Source organism: Narcine bancroftii, chromosome 4 (genome assembly GCF_036971445.1).
Source record: "Narcine bancroftii isolate sNarBan1 chromosome 4, sNarBan1.hap1, whole genome shotgun sequence".
NCBI lineage: Eukaryota > Metazoa > Chordata > Chondrichthyes > Torpediniformes > Narcinidae > Narcine > Narcine bancroftii.
The window spans coordinates 202556211-202576038 of NC_091472.1; the positions used below are offsets into that span (position 1 = coordinate 202556211).

General features: G+C 43.0%; 1 protein-coding gene across 1 annotated transcript in view; it reads left to right on the plus strand.

Moving 5' to 3' along the window:
* The window catches only part of ppm1f (protein phosphatase, Mg2+/Mn2+ dependent, 1F), a 99304-nt gene extending 85846 nt beyond the window's left edge, over window positions 1-13458 (plus strand). Inside the window, exon 7 of the mRNA XM_069933665.1 lies at window positions 8617-13458. Coding sequence (XP_069789766.1) covers window positions 8617-8771 — 155 coding nt within the window. The 3' untranslated portion in view covers window positions 8772-13458. The remainder of the gene's footprint in view (window positions 1-8616) is intronic.
* The last annotated feature ends 6370 nt before the right edge of the window (window positions 13459-19828 follow it).

The following is a 19828-nucleotide window of genomic DNA, read 5'->3' on the forward strand; positions in this document are numbered from 1 at the left end:
TATTACAGCTAACTTCCCTACATTGGTGAGAGTCAAGAAATGCTAAGCAGAACTAGTCTATGTCACGTCATGAGATATTGCGGTGATGGGTGTCACTTGGGAAAATGGCGGGAAATTAGAAAAACTAAAACTGCATTCCTTGTTAGCTTTTGTTATGTTGTACATGTTCAAGTATTTAAGATCAGAAAGTAGTGTCACAAAGAATAACATCCTGCATTTAATGTCTAACATTAAATATTCTTAGGGACTTTTAGTCCAACAGGCCCATGAGCCCGTGCCGCCCAATTTCATCCAATCATCCTACGCCCCAGTGAACGATGGGAAGAAACCGGAGACCCTGGGGAGAACATACAAACTCCTTACAGGCAGTGTGGGATTCAAACCCTGGTCATTGGTGCTGTAACAGCGCTGTGCTAACTGCTGCCTTTATCAAACAAAATTCTATACATTAACATATTTGGTAATGCATTATTAAATGTAACAAGTGGTATTTGGAGCAAGTGATTAAGGCCATTTTAAGTGGTATTTTAGAGAGATGAAGCTTTATGACGAGACATGTCCAACAGAAATGGTAGCACAATAATTTACATTCATGAAGAAGCAACCCTGGGAGTCACATGGACTCTGGATTCCATTGAAGCTTCATGACAAATGTGGGGAAAAAAAAAACCAATTTTGTTCAATTGACAATCGGTGGCACTCCACTATGGAGGAGGCACTGAGAGGAGAAAGAGCAAGGAATGGACTCGGGCAGATCAGTGTAAATCGCCAGGAGTTCCTTAGTAACATCACTGCTGACCTCCGACCTGAAGGACCTAGCTGCCTAGAGTGATGTGCCTTGTGAGATAAAGCTAGTCTACATATGACAGCTGCATCTGTCCATGAATGTGTCCATGCATTCACTCGACTTGTGGAGACAGCTCAGTTTTCACTGTGGTACATTTCTCCAGGGTGCATGTTGCATTGAAGAAGAAAACGTAATTTCTGACACGAAAGTTGGAAGAACTGAGGGACTACTTTAAACTACCTCATTGCATTTGGATGGGTTCCAGTACATTTAAAAGGAAGAGCAGATTCAAATAACTGCAGTTAAGGCAAGGGAGAGTTTATTTGATGGTGTTATGAGCCCAGAGGACCCCAAACTCCAGCAGCAACAGATATTCATCAAGACAAATTGTTACTTAATCAAAAGTTGCTTTTAATTATCTTTAAACATGAAAACAGAATCACACTTTAACTTACCACTATTGACTTAACAAACCTAACTTAACCCCCTTCTAATTCTAAGCACCCGTGTCCGTAATGTGTGTGTAAGTTCAGAAAAGTTCTTTGATTCACAGTCCAATCTCACTTCTCATTCCTCCAAGTTCACTGGTTGCAGGCAATTCCTCTACTATGCACAGAATTTAACATTTATAAAGTTCACCAGACTTTGATGCTTGAAAGGTAAATGGTAACCATTCAGGAAGGTTCTTGTCAGTTTTCAGAGAAAGAAATTTGTTGTTCCAGGACATCCAAAACTGATGTACTTCCATCAGTCACCTCAGTATCTTGCTGACAAAACTTGCCCCATCAGGGTTCTCCAGATGATAACCTCTTTCTTTCTGGTCACCACAGAGTTCCTTTCCGTTTCCCTTATTCCAAGTGAAACATTAGACAGCCAGTCCTCTCCTCTTGTATGAACCACATGGGCTTTGACCAGGCTGTCTTACAACTAGGCTTTCCATAAGCTTGCCAGCTTGTCCTGTTCCCGTCCCAGCTGCTGTCTGCTGCCTGTAACACTGTTCAAATGATTTCTCTCTCTCTGACTCCCTGAGAGAAAGCCTGTTTGACTCTCTCTGCTTGCAAAACCACATGACCCTCTTGGAACAGCAAGCTCTCTTCCAGACAGCAGCGGCTCTGACATGCTCTTTCATCTGTTGCCTTTTGCAAACAACAATCCATTAGTGAAGTCTCCTGAGCACTCTTCAAAGCTCTGGAGCCGATACGTCTACCAGTATTTTAAATAAGATTTGGACTGTTTCATTTGTACTTGCTTTTGAAGTTCCTGAGCAAAGCATTTCCAAAATAGTTTTTACTGTCTTTGGAAAGGGTCTCAATGCCTCAATGTTTCACTTTCAGCAAAGCTCTTGCATTTGAAATGAGATCTGTTTTGTGAAGTGTTTGTCTGTTAAGTGACCTATACTAAACCCCCACAATCTATCTCCTTTAAACATATTTATGTATAATAAAAAAATATATATCTTGTCACAGTAGCTACAAAAAGTTGAAGCCCCAGCATCAATCCTTATTGAACATCACTTATTACATCTTGCCAACGAGATAAAGGCCCAGTTATGCCTGTCTTCTGTATCCCATAAGATCTGTATCTCACACCAACGTGTTCTCACTTATGCCATCAGCTGTTGGTCAACTCAAGTTCATTGTCATCTGACTGTACATGTACAACCCAATGAAATAGTTTTCTCTGGTTCTCAGTGCAAAATATGCAGACACACAACCAGACATAACACATGCAGGACAAGTATTATATCCATAAAACTAAATAAATAAACACGACAGGATATATGTACAAAGTTAGGGGAGGGAAGTTTCGGGGAGACATCAGGGAAGTTTTTTTTAACGCAGAGAGTTGTGGGTGCCAGGATTTCCTTGCCGGGGATGGTGGTGAATGCTAAAAAAAATTGGGGGCATTTAAGAGATTTAACAGGTACATAGATGAAGGAAAAATAGAGAGTTACAGGGTAGGGAGGGTTTCGTTTTTTTTCAAGAAAGATAAGGGTTGGCACAACATCAAGGGCTGAAGGGCCTGTACTGTTCTATCATGTTCTATGTTAAATATTGTTTTGTACATATGAGAGTCTCTGATTGTTAGAGTGAGCAGTTCCTTTGGTCATTCAGTTTTCTCACTGCCCATGGGAAGAAGCTATTCCTCAGCCTGGTGGTGCTGGCTCTGATCCTTCTGTATCTCTTCCCTGATGGGAGCAACTGAAAGATGCTGTGTGCAGGGTGGAAGGGGTCCTCAGTGATTTTGCGCCCCCTCTTCAGTTAACGATCCCAGTAGATCATGTCGTTGGTGGGGGGGGGGGGTTGGTATTGGTGGGGAAGGAGACTCCAGTGATCCTCTCTGCCTCTCCTACGGTCTTGTGGATTGACCTCCGATCCATTTCTCTGCAGCAACCGTACCACAGCGTGATGCAGTGCTTTATCCTCTGCAATAACCTTTAAGGTGGCATCTTATCAAAATGCCACCTGGAAATCAAAGCATAGTACAACCACCAGTTCCCCTTTAACCACACCACATTTTCAGAAAGGAAAACCAAATAAATATTCAACAAGTTCTCACTTGACCCTGGAATTTAGATTAGAGTATCATAAAATTCACTTCTTTGCCACAGATCATATTTGATGAGTTCCTTTGTCCGACCCAGACTGTTCTTGTCGTACTCTGAACTGAGCTTGGGGTCATGTTCTGACGTCTGTACTCTTTCTCTTCCCCAACGTGGATGATATCATCTCTGTGCTATTGAAACTCTAACTCCTTGAGGAAGGGCTGAGGCCCGAAACATTGGTAAAACGTACCAGGGGGGTGTAGGTTGATGGGGTGTGAATGGGGTGGCATGGACTCGTGGGCCGAAATGGCCTGTTACTGTGCTGTATGTCGAAATTTAAATTTTTAAAAAATCTTTACCCACAATGAATGTTGCAAGAGTAGCTGGCTGTGTTGTTACTACAATCACAGCGACTGCAAACTTTTGTGTTTTACTCCTATCTCTGCTATCCCATTAAAGTTGGTGGCACACCACTTTTTTTTCTCCATTAAGACCACATCCATCATTATTTTCTATATATCCTGACCTGGACTCAAGGACATGCATTCCACTGCTTGTTACTTAAAATAAGAAAAATGTTGGAAAAGCCCAGGCATTATCTGTTGGGGGAAATAAAAGAGCCTATGTTTCAGTTCAAAGACCCTTATTTGTCTGACATATACCTCCAGGTTCTACAATGTCACATATTTTCCATACATTCCTTTAGCATTCTCAGAGTTAGATTTATTGTCAGAGTACAGACACAACATCACAGACAACCCTGAGATTCTTTTTCCTGCGGGTGAGGCAGAATTATAGTGCAAAAAAAAAACTACGCAATGTACAGATGTAAATAGATAATAAATGTAAACAAATTGACTGTGCAATATAGAGAGAATAGAAAAATCAATATTAAGTAAGAGTCCTTAAATGAGTTCCTGATTAAGTTTGTCTGATGGTGGAGGGGTTGCGGCTGTTCCTGAACTTGGTGGTGTGAGTCTTGAGGCACCGATACCTCTTTCCTGATGCCAGCAGTGAGAACAGAGTGTGTGCTGGGTGGTGAGGGTCTTTGATGATTGCTACTGCTCTCCGACAGCAGTGTTCTCTGTAGATATTCTCGATAGAGGGGAGGGTTCTGCCGGTGATGTCCTGGGCTGTGTCCACTACCTTTTGCTGGGCTTCATGCTCAGGGGCATTTATGTTCCCATACCAATCCGTGATGCAGCCGGTCAGCACACTTTCCACCACACCTCTGTAGAAATTTCCCAGGGCTTCTAGTGTCATACCAAGCCTCTGCAAACTCCTGAGGAAGTAGAGGCGCGGACATGCTTTCTTCTAGATGCCATTAGTGTGTTGGGTCCATGAAAGATTCTCCGAGATAGTGACTCCCAAGAACTTAAATTTGCTCACCCTCTCCACCTCTGATCACACAATGATCTTCCAATATTATGGAGAAAGACCTCTTGGGGAAGTGCGATCGTAATGTAATAGAATTCTTCCTGATAATGGAGAGGGACGTAGTTGATTTTGTGACGAGGGTCCTGAATATAAAAAAAGGTATTATGGTATGAGGTGACAGTTGTGTAAGAGATAATGAGGAAAGTTACTTACAAATTTGATGGTAGATTGACAACGCTAAACATTTAACTATGATAATTATTCATTCCTGTACGTGAGAAAAATAAATCAGGAAGGATGTTCAACTGTGAATAGCAAGGGAAATTGGACCTAAGGAGGAGACACATCAATCGGTCCAAAGCAACAGCAAAACTGAAATCAGAGCAGATAAGAAGGAAAGCCAAAGGATTAATTAAGAGGGGAGAGTAACATTTGAGAACAAGCTTGCAGGGAACGTTAAAATAATTGCAAAAGCTTTTCAAGGTATGTAAGCATTAAAAGATTTGTGAAGTCAAATGGAGTCTCCTAACAATCAGAAACAATCATTTATCTTGGGGATGAAAGAAATGACCGACTAAATGAAAAAATATTTTGGTTTAGAAGTAAAACACGAAAGTCTTCAGACACCGTGGTTGAAGTAAAAACAAAAAGCTGGAGAAACTCAGCTAGTCAAACAGTACCCTTTATTTAACAAAGATAAAGATGCATAACCGACATTTTGGGCTTGAGCCCTTCACCAAGATGTGAGTAAAATGTAGACAGGTGCCTGAACAAGAGGAGGAGCAGGGAGAGAAGCACAGTCTCACAGACAGATGGATAAGGGACACCAGCAAACAGGGGGAAAGGGAATGGCTCTGTGAATGGAGAGGGAAGGGGTTGGAGAGCTGGAGGAAAGGAGGGAAAACATAGAGTAGGCTAGCAGAAACTAAATGCCATCTGGTTGGAGAACGCCCAAAAGGAAAATTAAGGGTTGTTCCTCCAATTTACTGTAGGAGATCAGTTTTGGTTGGAAAATAATGTTGGGACTGAAGGCCAAGGAATTGCCAAGACCCACTAGTCTGCATCCTGAAGGACTTGACGAAATAGTGAATCAGTTTCCAACATTCTTTATACTCTGAAAGTTCCTACCTTATCCAATCCTACCATCACAATCAAAATCAGAAGTTATTGCCATTAAATTTGTTGTTTTGTGGCAGCATCACAGTGAAATATTGATATAAATTATATTTCAAAAATAAACAGGGCAGAAAATAGGACGAAGTGAGGCAGCAGGGAAGAAGCTGTCATTGTGCCGCTGAGTGCTCGTCTTCAGGTTCCTGTAACTTATTCCCCAATGGTAGCAGAGTGAAGAGGAGAAACTGGGTGGTGGGGCTCTTTGAGGATAGAGGCTGCTTTTTTAAGAAACAACCTCATGTAAACATCCTCGATGGAGGGTAGTTTGGTACCCGTGATGTTGCAGGCTGAGTTAACAACCCTCTGGAGTTTTTACCTGTCTTGTTCATTGACACCTCCACACCATATCGAATCCTCTCCACAGAACACCTGTGGGGATTTTTGAAAGTCTTTGGTGACATCCTCAAACTCCTTGAGAAGTTTAGCCGCTGGTGAGCCTTCCTTGTGATTGCATCAACATGGAGGCTCCAGAACAGATTTTCGGAGATGTTGACACCCAGGAATTTGATGTTCTTGACCCTCTCCACTACTGAGCCCTCGATGAGGACTGGAAAATTGGAAGGAGAAGAAACGGAATTATAGACCAGTAAGTCTGACATCAATGTTGGGAAATATTTTACACTCTTTTATTAAAATGGTCGAGCTCAGTAGTTCTCAACCTTTTTCTTTCCACTCACACACCAATTTAAGCAACCCTTTTGACATCACTGCTCTGTGTTTAGTAAGGGATTACTTAAAGTGGGATGTGGGTGGAAAGAAAAAGTTTGAAAACTTTTGTTTTAACCATCCCTAATTGACTCATTATGTGCACAGTTTCATAACTCCAAAGAAAATGGGCCAATGGCAATTTTTCTCAAGCAAAATATTTCAATAACAATTGGATCTAGAGCAGTGGTTCTCAATCTTCCCTTCCCACCACATCCCACTTTAAGCAATTCCTCACTAATCACAGAGCATCGATGGCACATACTTAAGGTACCTTGAGATCCAATGGTCTAGCAGGTTTCTCCTACAGCCTTTTTAAAATGTTGTTTGGTCTGATTCCATCTGGATGGGGAAATCAGATGAGACTCACACAACAGCTCACTTCTGATCTCTGTTGAACAGTTCAATCATACCAGATGATACACCACAAATAAGAGTATAAATACAAACACTACAAATCCGGTTCTATCCAGAAATTACTATCTAAAAGAATGGGACACAAGAGCATACATGTGATGCTGAGGCTTTATAAGGCACTGGTGAGGCCTCACTTGGAGTACGGGGTACATTTTTAGGCTCCTTATTTAAGATGGTGCAGCGGGCTGGGTCAACCTTGCATATGACGGGCCGAATCGCTGTAGTGAACAGCCAACGTGGCAGGGTACAGGCTTTTCCCCCCCCACCGCGCAGAATTTCCAGGCTACAGGAGCGCGTTGCCAAGGGAATGGCTAGGCCTCACAGCAGCATTATGACATCACTCCCATGAGCCTGTCACCTCCCCTAAAAAGGAACGCACGAGGTTTGAATAAACCAGCAGTTACTGGTTTACTTGCTTGGTGTGGACAGGATTTATTTCAGCCTTTAGCAGGATGTGCTGTGATGGGAAAGAGTTCAGAGAGAATTCACAAGAATGCAGGGATTAGCACATGAGGAATGTTTGATGGTTCTTGATCTGTATTACCTGGGTTCAGAAGAATGAGGGGACACTTCATAGCAGCATTTCAAATGTTGAACAGCCTGGACAGATGTGGCAAAGTTGTTTCTCATCGTGGGAGAAGCTAGGACAAATGCGCACAACATCAGGATTGAAGGGCGCTCGTTTAAAACAGAGATGGGGAGGAGTTTCTTCAGCCAGGGAGTGGTGGACTTCTGGAATTTGCTACCACAGGTGGCTATGGAGGCCGTTGTTTAAGGCAGAGATTGATAGGTATCTGAATAGTCAGGGTATCAAAGGTTGACGGGAGAAGGCTGAGGAGCGGGGTTGAGTGGGAGAATGGATCAGTTCATGTTGGAATGGCGGGGTGGACTCAATCAGCCAAATGGCCTACTTCTACTCCCGTATCTCCTGATATAATTTAAATTGAAGTTTTGCTTTCTTAATGTTGATGAATATTCCACTTCTGCTCTTGTATCTTGTGGTCAAAATGCTATTACAGACAATGTTACATTACCAAATGTATGATAGAAAATGTTACTACCATTGTACTCCATGAGAACTTCGATAGCCGGTATCTTGTGTACATTAACTCTTGTATTAACTGAGGTATCGAAACTGGGATGCAAGAAGGTTCTGGAGGCTTCCTGACCATGTCGGAGGCTCGGATCTGGAGTTGTCGATGGTTCGGACTGGACTCTGTGTGCCTGCGGGAGCACTGGAGGTGAATCCACAGACACTTGGTGACTTTGCAGAGGACTTCTCTTCCTCTGACTATAAGGGCGCCGGGCATTGCAGATGGCGAATCTTTGTCTGCCTTACGGTTGACTAAAGGAAATTTAATGTAATATCACATTTTTTTGTTTTATTACATGACAATAAAATAATCTTGAATAGGTAGTACTTCCAAAGGACGGTGACCTCTGTTTGCTGCTGCCTTATGAGCTACACTTTTAACGCCAAATATACTTATTTTCTATAAATAGAACTCTCCCATGCTGACCGCTCAGGTCATTCTGTCTCTGACACCTTGCAAAGTGTACCCTTCAACTGCGCAAAGCCCCAAAAACGTTAACCATTCCTTTTCTCCCACAGATGCTGCTTGGCCAGAGGGTAGTTTCCCTGCTCCATGTAGGAGCTTGATGACCAACCACTGCCAGAAAAAAGATGCTTTGGAGGTTTTTAAAAAAAATGTTATCAGCAGTCTAAAAGTGTTTCCATCCATCATCACACCCGCACACATCCTTTGAAGACAGTAACACACCACATGTTATCTTGCTATTTCGTGGTTACTTTTCGCTTTTATGACGTCTGGATAAAAAGTTAGTCTTCCAAATAAACAAATATTTCATGATTTTCTTTGAAAGGTTCAGCAATGACACTGGTCCCCACAGCACCACGAGGGATAGGCATTTCAGTCAACCTTCTACTCAATGTTCGGTTCATTATGGGGTATGCATTTGGAAAACAGTGGCAGATTTGGTCAAAGTGAATGTTGATTTATGAAATGGAAATTGTGCTTAACAAATTTATTGCGATCTTTTGACGATGTAACTGATGGAGTGGATCAGCAGCCATGATGCCTTCCCAATTATTGAATGGGACTTCAACCAGGCCAACCTGAAGAAGTGTCTAACAAACTACCACCCACACTTTACCTGTGGAACCAGGAGAGCCAAACTACTTGACCACTGCTGCACCATCATGAAGAACATCTACCGAGCCATGTCATGACCACACTCGGGCAAGTCTGATCACCTGGGTACCCTTCTCGTCCTGGCTACAAGCAGAGACTAAGGTCTACGGCACCAGTGGTGAACACAGAGAAAGTATGGTGGAGGGAGGTGAGGAGTGCCTGCAGGATTGGACTGGACCGTATTCAAGGACTCGTCTTCAAACTTGAATGAATACGTCACAGCCGTTACTAAATTAATCGAGACGTGCATGAACAAGTGTGTGCCTATGCACACATACCGGGAGTTCCCCAACCGGAAGGTGCAGTTGAATCAAAAGATTTTCAGTTTACTGAGGGTGAGATTGATGCCATTTAAGTCTAGGTATGACCTGTAGAAGGCTATCCCAGCAGTAGAGAGAATAAATTCCGAGGGAAGCTGGAGAGAGAATCAGATACTCGACAGCTACAGCAGGGACTGCAGGTCATTATACCCAACAAGGCGAGGCTGGACACCATAAATGGCTGTGGTGCTTCAATCTCCGATGAGCTAAACACCTTTTATGCTCGTTTTGAGGAGTACCAATGAAAATCCCCGCAGAAGCTGATGATCCTCTGATATTTGTCTCAGAGGCCAACATCAGAACATCTTTCAAGAGGGTAACCCTCGCAAGATGTCAGGCCCTGTCGATGTACCTGGCAGTGAAGGAAAAATCTATGGCAACAAACGAGCCAGAGTGCTCATGAGCACTTTCACTCACCCATTGCTGCAGTTGGAGGCTCCTACCTGTTTAAATGACTATTGCCTAGTAGCACTCACATCTACTATGATTAAATGCTTTGAGAGGTTGGTCATGGCAACTAAAGACTTGTGAACCCACTGCAATTCACCTACTGTCACAACCGCTCCACAGCAGATGCAATGTCAGTGGGTCCCATTCAGTTCGGGATGACCTGGACAACAGCAACACGTACGTCAGGTTACTCTTCATCGACTACAGCACAGCCTTCAACATCATCGTATCCTCAGTGCTGGGTCAAGAAGCTTCAAACCCTGAGGTCTCTTCACCCCCCTCTGATTTCCTCATCAGAAGATCACAGTCAGTACAAGGACCTGTTTTATTTAGTAGTATCTCTTTGCAGGTTGTTGCAGGCTGAAACATCCACAATTCCCACAACATTTACAGACTGCATGGCACTATCAGGTCCAAGCTACAAACAAGGTTGATGCCAAGAACAATGGTTGTTTATTCATGGAAAACTGATAGTGAGAGAGGGTCATGTGATCATGACACTTAAATAAACAGAATTCAGTATTGATCAGCCAGCCACCTGATAAACACAGAGGTGGAATGGTTTTGTGTGGAAATGGACATTTCTGCTGATTCTCTTTGTCAGGAGAATTATTGAGGCACTATGACTATTGTAATGGTCATTTTGATTGACCCATGTCTGGTAAAGGAAATAGGAGAAATCCTGAATTGAATCATGACTATTGTGATGATCATTTTGACTGACCCATGTCTAGGTTTTGGAAGCATCGTGGAAGTCACATGTTTCATTTCCCCTGTGCAAGGAAAAGGGGAGTTGTGACAATCATTCATGCAAAAGGATGTTTCTCTGGAAGCAACTTGACAAGGATTTGTGAGTTTTTGGCCGTCTGATCACTCAGTCTCTCACCTCCTTTGTAATTACTTCTGAGCATCAGTTTAAAAGTCTAAGTTTCAACACAGGATTTCTAAGATTGAACTTTGGAAATGACTTTCCAGAATTGTGCCTAAGCTGTAATGGTTTGGGAATTCCACACACACACATACACACCTAAGAATCCATGTATTGTTAGAGTAGATTTAAATAAGATGTTATATCATTATTAATGAATATATTTTAAAAATAATGGTCTCTTGGTGAATTTTCTATTGCTGCTGGTCTGTGATGTAACAAATTGGGGATTCGTCTGGGATATAACCAAAATTGGAGTATATTGATCGATGGAATTTTGATTTGATTGGTTAAATTCTTTTTTGAAAGCCAATTAAATGGCTGTGTGTGTGGAAAAACAGCAGCAATGGATATTGATGAGTTTTTGAGATCACCAAGCTCTGCAGGTTTGCAGAGGGTGAAAATGGAGTTGGTGACTATCGCCCAAAAGTCGACGATGAAGAAGGCAGAAATCCAAGAGAGTTATAGTTAAACACTATATAGCAATGGGGAAGTTTAGAGAGGAAAAGACAGTTTCAGTTAGAAAAATATAAACTCTAGGAATCAGAGAAAGAAAGGCAATTTGAGAAAGAGAAGAGGAAAGGAGTCCACCTTCTGGTCCTAGTGAGAGGTTTGCGACCAGTAAGGAGGTTATATTAGATCCTCCATTTGATGAGGCTGAGAGTGATAAATACTTCCAGCATTTCGAGAAAGTTGGTGAGAGTTTTAAGTAGCCAAAAAGTCATTTGTCCCTCATGTTACAAAGTGTGATTAAAGGGAAATCCCAACAAGCTTACTCTGCCCTTACAATCGGACAAGCTGCTGATTATGAGACTGTAAAGCAAGTTGTGCTTAAGGTTTATAAACTGGTTCCAGAAGCTTAAAGATAAAAACATTTGAGAAAATTGGTGAACCAGTCTTATATGGATTTTGCATATGACAAGGCTGTGTGCTTTGACCATGGTGCTCATCAAAAGATATAAATGGTGACTATAGCAGACTGGGAGAGCTGATGTTAGTTGAGCTACATTCCTAATGACATAAAAGCATACTTAGATGAAAAGGGAGTGGAAACCTGGCAGAAATCTGCTAAATTAGTGGATGAGTAGGTTTTAACCCACAAGGTTAAATGTGTACCAAGTAGAACTTTCCAAAGGGGTAATATGGACTATCCAAGTAAGTTAGAAAATAGATCAGGAAGAAGTGCTGGAGGTGAAGATGAAGGGAAGCAAGAAAAAGAAAAGTGTCATATATAACAGTGTCCCCTTTGCCACTGTTATAAGAAACCTGGTCACATTATAGCAAATTGTCTGAGCTGAGAGAAAAGGAGGCAGCACCAGATACTCGGCACCAGATAGAAAACATAGAAATCAAAAAGGTTCCAACCCTGCTGGTAACGTTTAGGATAAATTCAAATATTATGAGTCAGGGGGTTTGATTTTGGTAAAGGAAGCGTCTCCATAAGTGACAGTGAAAATCTTTAGAGATACTGGGGCTAACCAGTCACTCAAGTTTGACAGTATTTTGGAGATTGGCGATGAGATGTCACGGGTGAAATTAATTTGATTCGAGGTTTGATAGAGTTGATACTTCTGCACAGGATAATGTTAAAATCACCATTAGTTGATGGACCTGTTATGATAGGGATCCGATCAAGTTTTCCATTTGAGGGAGTTTTGTTGTTATTAGGATATGACCTTGCAGAGGGTAAAGTTGTCCCTGCAGTGAGTTTGATAGCTAATCCAGTTATTGAGGAGACAAAGAGAGATTCTGATATATATTCAGCCTGTGCAGTGATTCGAAAAATGGCTAAGAAGCTTGCCAGTGTGGATGAAGCTATGCAGACTGATTTAAAAGGGACCGGATTCTGTGGTAGTGTAAAACAGCACTTGGGTTGTAATGACTGACCAAAGCCTTTATTTCATTCTTTGTTGGACCAGAGTTCTGGTGTTAAACCCAAGTGTAAGGATTTGTAGTAATCCCAAAAAGAGTTTAGAGCAGGGCAGAAAGAGATCCCAATCCTACTGAAGTGAGAGATACAGCTCTCTCTGATGATGAAATTAAGAAAGTGCCAGTTGGATATTATTTAAAGGAATGGGTGTTGATGAAGACATGGAGACCCCCTGATATCCCTGCCAGTGAAGGACGGGCAGTTGTTCACCAGGGTGTAGTTCCTGAAGCCTAAAGGGATGAAATTTTAACCTTGGCCCATAGCACGCCCTGGAGTGGTCATCCTGGTGTAAGGAAAACTATGTATAGGATTATGAAGCAATTCTATTAGACGAGTTTAAGAAAAGATGTGACATTTTTCTGGAGCTGTCACATTTGTCAGGTTATGGGTAAACACAATCAGGGTCCCCGCCAGTGGGTCCATTACAACCCACTTCTGGTTTTAGCGAACCCTTTTCTAAAGTTATTGTGGATTGTGTTGGTCTATTGCCCAAGATGAAAGCTGGGAATGAGTATATGTTAACTGTCATGTGTACAACCTCCAGGTTTCCACAAGCAATATTACTTAGAAATATTAAAGCTAAAACTGTGTCAAAAGCTCTTAATAAAAAATTTCACTTTAGTTGGTTTGCCTAATGAGATTCAGTCAGTCAGACCAGGGGCTGTTTCAGCAGACCGTTTATAAATTGGGAGTTAACCAGATCACATCATCTGCATATCATCTAGAATCACAAGGGGCCTTGGAGAGGGTCCATTCAACCCTCAAAGCCATGATGAGAACCTATTGTTTTGAGAATGAGAAGGTCTGGGATGGGGTTGTCTGTCGTAAACCACTGTCATGTCTAATGATCTGTTAAGCACACCTATTGGCCAGTTGTAACTGTGACCCATCGCCACAGGCTCCTGGATAAAGGTGGCCATTCCACAGCCCCCTGCAACTCAGTGCAGAACAGTCAAACAATAAGGATATGCTATGTTCTCAAGTGAATGAAAGCCTATTGGTTTCTCCATAATAGTCTCCTGAGTGCATGTCCTGGGTAAACTTGTACCTCTCACTTTGTTCGTTTTAGATTGGTCACAGTGTTTGAGCTACCGAAAGAAAACAGACACACACACCAAGAGCACTTCAGTTTATACAAGTCTTTATTACTAAATCTAAAGCTGAATTCAAACTACAATATGCAAGCCCTTCCCAATTATACTTATCAACGCCTGGACTGGTCCCAACTGCCAAAGCGAAGCAACGACTGCATACTTGCAGTAGGTTGTCTGGGCGCCGGTAGCAGCTTCTCCACTTCCCCCGACCGGGACGTTGGTTGGAATCTAGAAGTTCTTCTTGCTGAGAAATGTTGCTATCTCTCGGAGAGTCTCAAACTTCAGCAGTGGGACCATGGCACAAGTTGTTTACTCATGCAAAAGCTTTATGTTCCTGTTAAGTTAAAAGGAGGGGCAAAAGGTTTGAGAGAGCCGTGGTTTTCAAGGAATATTGGAAACTTGGTTCGAAGAAAAAGGGAGGCATACATTAGATATAAGAAGCATGGAGTTAAGGAGATGTTTGAAAGATACATTGAATGTAAGAGGAATCTTAAGAGAGGAATTAGGAAAGCTAAAAGAAGGTACGAGGAAACAATGGCAAGCAGGGTGAAAACTAATCCAAAAGAGTTCTACAAATATGTTAATGGTAAAAGGAAAGCTAGAGACAAAATTGGTCCCTTAGAGAATCAGAGCGGAAAACTGTGTGTGAAGCCTAGAGAAATGGGGGAGATATTGAACAGTTTCTTTTCTTCGGTATTCACTAAGGAGAAAGATATTGGGAGAAGTGAGATAAAAAAAAGCAAATTGGGTAAATATGGGGAATATAGAGATTACAAAAGATGTAGTTTTAGGGCTTTTAAAGAATATAAAGGTGGATAAGTCTCCGTGACCAGATGGGATCTTCCCCAGGACATTCAGAGAAGTGAAGGAGGAAATAGCAGAGGCTCTGGCGGTAATTTTCCAAATGTCATTAGATATGGAGATAGTGCCGGAGGATTGGTGCATTGCGCATGTGGTTCCGTTATTTAAAAAGGGTTCAAGGAGGAAGCCTGGCAACTATCGGCCTGTAAGTTTGACGTCTGTGGTAGGTAAATTAATGGAGAAAATTCTTAGAGATAGTACTTATAAACATCTGGATAGACAGGGTCTGATCAGGAGCACTCAACATGGATTTGTGGGAGGAAGGTCATGTTTGACCAATCTGATTTAATTTTTTGAAGAGGTGACTAGGAATGTGGATGAGGGTAGGCCAGTGGATGTTGTCTATATGGACTTCAGTAAGGCCTTCGATAAGGTACCACATGGAAGGTTAGTTAAGAAGGTGCAGTCTTTAGGTATAAATTTTGAGATAGTCAAATGGATTGAACATTGGCTGAAAGGGAGAGGCCAGAGAGTGGTAGTGGATAATTGTCTGTCAGGTTGGAGGCCGGTGACCAGTGGTGTGCCTCAAGGATCTGTATTGGGCCCATTGTTGTTCGTTATATACATTAATGATCTAGATGATGGGGTGGTAAATTGGATTAGTAAATATCCAGACGATACTAAGATAGGTGGAATAGTGAATAATGAAGAAGGTTTTCAAGGATTGCAGAGGGATTTGGGCTGCTTAGAAAAGTGGGCTGAAAAATGGCAGATGGAATTTAATGCTGATAAGTGTGAGGTGCTTCATTTTGGTAAGAAGAATCAGAACAGGACATATGTGGTAAATGGGAGAGCATTGATGAATACAGAAGAGCAGAAAGATTTAGGAGTAACGGTACATCGTTCCCTGAAGGTAGAAACTCACGTGAATAGGGTGGTGAAGAAGGCTTTTAGTATGCTGGCCTTTATCAATCATTGCATGGAATATAGGAGTTGGGAGGTGATGTTGAGATTGTATAAGACGTTGGTGCGGCCTAATTTGGAGTTCTGTGTGCAGTTCTGGTCGCCTAATTATAGGAAGGATATAAACAGAGTGGAGAGAGTGCAGAGAAGGTATAGGGAGAGATTGGACAGATTAGGTCTTTATTCTTTGGAGCGTAGAAGGTTGAGAGGGGATTTGATAGAAGTATTTAAGATTATGAAAGGGATAGACAGAGTGGATGTGGATAGACTATTTCCGTTAAGAGGAGGAAAGATTAAAACAAGAGGACATGAGTTAAGAATTAAGGGGCAGAGGTTTAGAGGTAATATGAGGGGGAACTTCTTTACTCAGAGAGTGGTAGCCGTGTGGAATGATCTTCCGGGAGAAATAGTGGCGGCGGAGTCAATTGTATTATTTAAGAAAAGGTTGGACAGGTATATGGATGAGAAGAAGATGGAGGGTTATGGGCATTGTGCAGGGAGGTGGGACTAGAGAGGGGTGTTTGGTTCAGTGCGGACTAGAAGGGCCTAATGGCCTGTTTCTGTGCTGTAAATTGTTTTGTTATGTTATGTTATAGCTTATCTCCTTGAATAAATTATTTAATTATCTTCAAGGTCTCCTGACAGTCTGCGACCAACAAAAGAAAACTGCATCTCTGGGCCTCATGGTGGAACTTAGATGTGTCTACTAATTAATATTCATCCCTGGGCCTCATAGTGTAAATTAGATTATGTCTGATTCAACTGCATCCCTGGGCCCCTTGGTGGAATTTAGGTTATGTTTTCTGATGCAACTGCATCCCTTCTTGCATAAGCTGGTCTAAATCCTCCATTTCAGTGCATCAATGTCCATTTGCTTTTGTTTGCAGTAAGAGAGTCTGTGCAAGAAATGAGAATCATTAGGCTTTAGCCCTTTTGAGCTGGTGTGTGGACATCAAGTTAGAGCACACATGTCAAACTCTGGCCCGCGGGCCAAATTTGGCCCGCAAGATCGTTTCAAAAATGTATTAGAGGTGGCCCGCCCTGCAGCGAGAGCCAATGCTGTTTTTTGGTAATGTCACCCCCACCATCCTCCCCCTTCATTGCACATCCTTCCCCATTGTAACACGAGAAATTGTAACACAAGAAGTCTGTCGATGTCATCAGCCGGCAAGCCAGTTGGAAGGTTCCCCGCACAACCAGTCACTTCTCCCACCTGTCGAGCGGTGCGGCGGATGGGCGAGCGCCTGTGATTTCCTGTCGGCGCGACGGGCATGGCAGGCTGCGCACGGCCCCCGGGCAGCGCGAGCCCCGTGCGACTGGCACCAGATGTCCCTTCCACAGCACGAGCGCACTTCTCCTGGTCGCCACGGCCTTCAGCGCTTGCACCCGCACGGACCCCAGGGACGGCTGGTTCGGCCCTGCACATGAAGAGAGATATGGTGGCTGTCCGCAAAGGCTGATCGGCGGCGCGCTGGGCCTGAGTGGGTGGGTAAGCAGGGGTGGGCAGAGGGTGTAGGTGAGGAGTAATGGGCAGGGGAAGTTATGGTGATGCGAGGGGCAGTTAGAGGGAGGGATGAGTAGAAGGAGGGGTGGATAGGGAAGAGGTAAAAGGGGAGGGGCAGGGCGAGTAGGGGAGGGGTGATTAGAGGGTGAGAGATGGGTAGAGGGAGGAACAGGTTGAGGGGAGAGGCAGTAGAGGGGTGTGTATAGGATGGGGTGGGTAGAGGCAGAGCGAGTGGAGTGAGGGGTGAATAGAGGTTGGGTAAAGGACTGGTCAGGTAGACGGATGGTGGGTCGAGGGTGAATAGAGGCCTAGAGCCTGAGGAGTGAGCAGGAAATGCTGAGTCCTGATGCAGGCCAAAATGGACACAGCCTGTGAATGCTGACTACATCTCCACAGGGACCAAATATGTTTCCCTCAGGTCAAGCAAAGGGTGAACTTGAGCTACCTACTCCTGACCTGTAACATTATCCTCCTAAAGTTATATCCTAAAGTTTAACATTACATATGTTAAAAGAAGAGAAAACATGCAGATGTTGTTGAAAATTTTCAATAAATATTTAGTTCGGCCCTCGACTTAGTCTAAGTTTTTAATTTTGGCCCTCCGTGAATTTGAGTTTGACACCCCTGAGTTAGAGGATCTTTCATGTTGTTGAAGAAACAATGGGTTCATGTGGATGTGCAGTTGAATTTGTTAGATTATGCTTTTAGCCGCTTTCAGGTGAAATCGACGGGAGAATGCAGCTCCAGAACGGCTGTGGGTGTCTGCGAAGGGATGTTCAGGTGGCAGCGCTGAAGGCGGTGTTCTGCCACCTGAAAGGTCCAAAGTGGGGAGAGGTGCCACGGAGCAAACACCAGCTCCTGAGTCGGGACGGGGCAGCCATCTGACAGCTTGCCTCCCCCTGCCAACAGCCCCCTCTTCGCTGCCTGACAGCCCCCTCCTTGCTGCCTGATAGCTTCCCAGTGAGGGACTACGGGACTGGGGCGGCCGGCACAGGACTACAGGGCTGGGGTGGCTGGCGTGGGACGTCAGGGCTGGGGTGGCCGGTGCAGGACATCAGGGCGGCCATCCATCCCTGTGGTCCAGCCCCGGCGTCCCACGCCGGGGGACTGTCAGGTAGCTGGGAGTTGGGTCGCTGGCTGACTGTTAACAGCCCGGCCCCCTGCTTGGCACCTGAAAGCTGCAAGCCATTTTACCTTCCTGCTTTCAGGTGTAATGGGAGATTCTCCGAGCCAGAGAATATACCTACAGGAGGAAGGTTAGGTAAGTGCTCCTCCTGGCTGGGTTCAGGTGGCCACCTGACAGCCACATTGGGGTAGAATAGGCGGCTTTACAGTCGGGTATTCTGGCCACCTGAAAGCGGCAAAAATTTAAAGAGAAATTGTTTGACAAACTTTCAAATTCAAACCTTACTGTTAGCGAAAAGTGACCTTGTCCATACTCCTGTGACCTATCTTGGTTATGTTGTTGGTCAAGGCAAGTTGGCGCCTGTCCAATCGAAAGTTCAGACAGTTTCTGAGTTTCTCATTCCCATGGGTAAGAAAGCTTTTAGGTGGTTTTTGGGAATGGTAGGGTATTATAGAAATTTCTATAAAAGTTTTGCTGATACCACCCTTTCTTTGACTAGCCTTCTGAAGTTTGTTTGATCAGAACTTTGTCAGGAAGCATTTGATAAACTGAAAGCCATTTTATGCCACCAGCCTGTGGTTAAATCACCTGACTTTGAGAAGACATTTTCTTTAGCAGTAAGTGCCAGTGATGAAGCTGCGGGAACAGTGTTATTACAGAAGAATGGCTGTGATGATATTGATCATCCAGTGGCTTATTTATCCAAGAAATTCAATGAATATCAGAATAATTATTCGACCATAAAGAAAGAAATATTATCCCTTCTACTGGCTTTGCAGTATTTCGATGTTTACATCTGTACAGGTCAGACCATTCGTGGTGTAAACTGACCAGAATCCCTTAGTGTTCTTGAGTAAAATGAAAAACAAAATTAGACGTTTGTTAAATTGGAGTTTAATTCTGAAGGAATATGATTTAATGATAATCATATTAGAGGTAAGGATAATGTAATTGCTAATTGCCTTTCAAGATGTTAAGTTTCAACATTGCTGAAAAATGTTATATTTGTCTGTATTATTATATCATGTAACAATAATGGATATAATATTTCAAACATTGTTGGTTACAGTTAAAATTTTGCTCTAACAGCTCAAAGTTTTCTTTGTTGGGGGAAGGTATTACAGGCTCATGTTTTAATTAGTAAACGTCTCTTTAGGGGTTTGGTGCAGGCTGAAACATTCAAAGTTTCCACAACATTTACAGACTGCATAGCACCTTCAGGTCCAAACTACCAACAAGGTTGATGCTCTCAACTAAAGCCAAGAACAACAGTTGTTTATTCAGGGAAAACAGATGGTGAGAGAGGGTCATGTGATTATGATTCATGTGATTAGGACACTTAAAGAAAAAGAATTCCATATTGATCAGCCAGCCATCTGATAAACAGAGGTGGAATGACTGTGTGGAAATGGTCATTTCTGTTGATTCTCCTTATCAGGGGAACTATTGAATCACCGTGACTATTGTAATGGTCATTTTTATTGATCTATATCTG